Raw genomic sequence first — 2,500 nt, 5'->3', positions numbered from 1 at the left:
GTCAGACACACACAGACAGGTCAGAGACACACACAGGTCAGAGACAGGTCAGAGACACACAGGTCAGAGACACACAGGTCAGAGACAGGTCAGAGACACACAGGTCAGAGACACACAGGTCAGAGACAGAGACACACAGGTCAGAGACACACAGGTCAGAGACACACAGGTCAGAGACAGACACACACAGGTCAGAGACACACAGGTCAGAGACAGACACACATAGGTCAGAGACACACAGGTCAGAGACACACAGGTCAGAGACACACACAGGTCAGAGACACACAGGTCAGAGACACACACAGGTCAGAGACACACACAGGTCAGAGACACACACAGGTCAGAGACACACACAGGTCAGAGACACACAGGTCAGAGACACACACAGGTCAGAGACACACACAGGTCAGAGACACACAGGTCAGAGACACACACAGGTCAGAGACACACAGGTCAGAGACACACACAGGTCAGAGACACACAGGTCACACACACACACAGGTCAGAGACACACAGGTCAGACACACACACACAGGTCAGAGACACACAGGTCAGAGACACACACAGGTAGGTCAGAGACACACAGGTCAGACACACACAGGTCACACAGAGACACACACAGGTCAGAGACACACACAGGTCAGAGACACACAGGTCAGAGACACACACACAGGTCAGATACACACAGGTCAGAGACACACAGGTCAGACACACAGGTCAGAGACACACAGGTCAGAGAGGTCAGAGACACACAGGTCAGGTCAGGTCAGACACAGACACACACAGGTCAGAGACACACACAGGTCAGAGACACACACAGGTCAGAGACACACAGGTCAGAGACACACAGGTCAGAGACACACACAGGTCAGAGACACACAGGTCAGGTCAGACACACAGGTCAGAGACACCTCTCAGACTCGGTACCATTCTTCTGTCCAGTCAGCAGGAAGGAGGCAGAGAGGAGTCGTACACAGTGAACCAGAGGCTCCGCCCCTTGGTCTGTATAGTGGCCAATCGGACCCTTTATCCTCGATGGCTGGGGGATGAAACAACAATTAACCAATCACAACCAGTCAAAATAAGACAGACAACAACATTAGCCAATCAGAAAAGACAAATGTGAAATCTAAACAAGCCTAAATATCTCATAATGAGTGATGGGGTTTTAAATTAGTGGGGGTTTTATCTGACCTCATTGGCAGACTATATAAGATATTATAAATTAGTGGGCGTTTTATCTAACGTCATAAGATATTATAAATTAGTGGGGGTTTTATCTAACGTCATTAGATATTATAAATTAGTGGGGGTTTTATCTAACGTCATTAGATATTATAAATTAGTGGGGGTTTTATCTAACGTCATAAGATATTATAAATTAGTGGGGGTTTTATCTAACGTCATTAGATATTATAAATTAGTGGGGGTTTTATCTAACGTCATAAGATATTATAAATTAGTGGGGTTTTTATCTAACGTCATTAAGATATTATAAATTAGTGGGGTTTTATCTAACGTCATTAGATATTATAAATTAGTGGGGTTTTATCTAACGTCATTAGATATTATAAATTAGTGGGGGTTTTATCTAACGTCATTAGATATTATAAATTAGTGGGGGTTTTATCTAACGTCATTAGATATTATAAATTAGTGGGGGTTTTATCTAACGTCATTAGATATTATAAATTAGTGGGGGTTTTATCTAACGTCATTAGATATTATAAATTAGTGGGGGTTTTATCTAACGTCATTAGATATTATAAATTAGTGGGGGTTTTATCTAACGTCATTAGATATTATAAATTAGTGGGGGTTTTATCTAACGTCATAAGATATTATAAATTAGTGTGTGTGTGTGTTATCTCTCCGTGTGTAAATTAGTGTGTGTTTATCTCTCCGTGATATTATAAATTAGTGTCTCTCCGTGTGTGTATTATAAATTAGTGTGTGTCTCTCCATGTATTATAAATTAGTGTGTGTGTCTCTCCGTGTGTGTGTGTGTGTCTCTCTCCGTGTGTGTGTGTCTCTCCGTGTGTGTGTGTGTGTCTCTCCGTGTGTGTGTGTGTGTCTCTCCGTGTGTGTGTATAAATCTCTCCGTGTGTGTGTGTTTCTCTCCGTGTGTGTGTGTGTGTCTCTCCGTGTGTGTGTATGTGTCTCTCCGTGTGTGTGTGTGTGTCTCTCCGTGTGTGTGTGTGTGTCTCTCTCCGTGTGTGTGTGTCTCTCTCCGTGTGTGTGTGTGTCTCTCCGTGTGTGTGTGTGTGTCTCTCCGTGTGTGTGTGTGTGTGTGTGTGTGTGTGTCTCTCCGTGTGTGTGTGTGTGTGTGTGTGTGTGTGTGTGTGTGTGTGTGTGTGTGTGTGTGTGTGTGTGTCTCTCCGTGTGTGTGTGTGTGTGTCTCTCCGTGTGTGTGTGTCTCTCTCCGTGTGTGTGTGTCTATCTCCGTGTGTGTGTGTGTCTCTCCGTGTGTGTGTGTCTCTCCGTGTGTGTGTTCTCTCCG

The 2,500-nt window shown here is 44.4% G+C and overlaps 1 protein-coding gene across 1 annotated transcript in view; it reads right to left on the bottom strand.

Annotated features, from left to right (window-relative positions):
- The window catches only part of LOC127924803 (huntingtin-like), a gene marked incomplete at its 3' end in the record, with an annotated part of 25,312 nt that overhangs the window by 15,260 nt on the left and 7,552 nt on the right, over positions 1-2,500 (bottom strand). The window contains exon 4 of the mRNA XM_052509435.1: positions 928-1,039. Within this exon, the coding sequence (XP_052365395.1) occupies positions 928-1,039 (112 nt within the window). The remainder of the gene's footprint in view (positions 1-927; positions 1,040-2,500) is intronic.

Source organism: Oncorhynchus keta, unplaced genomic scaffold (genome assembly GCF_023373465.1).
Source record: "Oncorhynchus keta strain PuntledgeMale-10-30-2019 unplaced genomic scaffold, Oket_V2 Un_contig_4568_pilon_pilon, whole genome shotgun sequence".
NCBI classification, from domain to species: Eukaryota; Metazoa; Chordata; class Actinopteri; order Salmoniformes; family Salmonidae; genus Oncorhynchus; species Oncorhynchus keta.
Note: the sequence above shows the minus strand (reverse complement) of the source record. Positions and strands in the feature narration are given on the sequence as shown.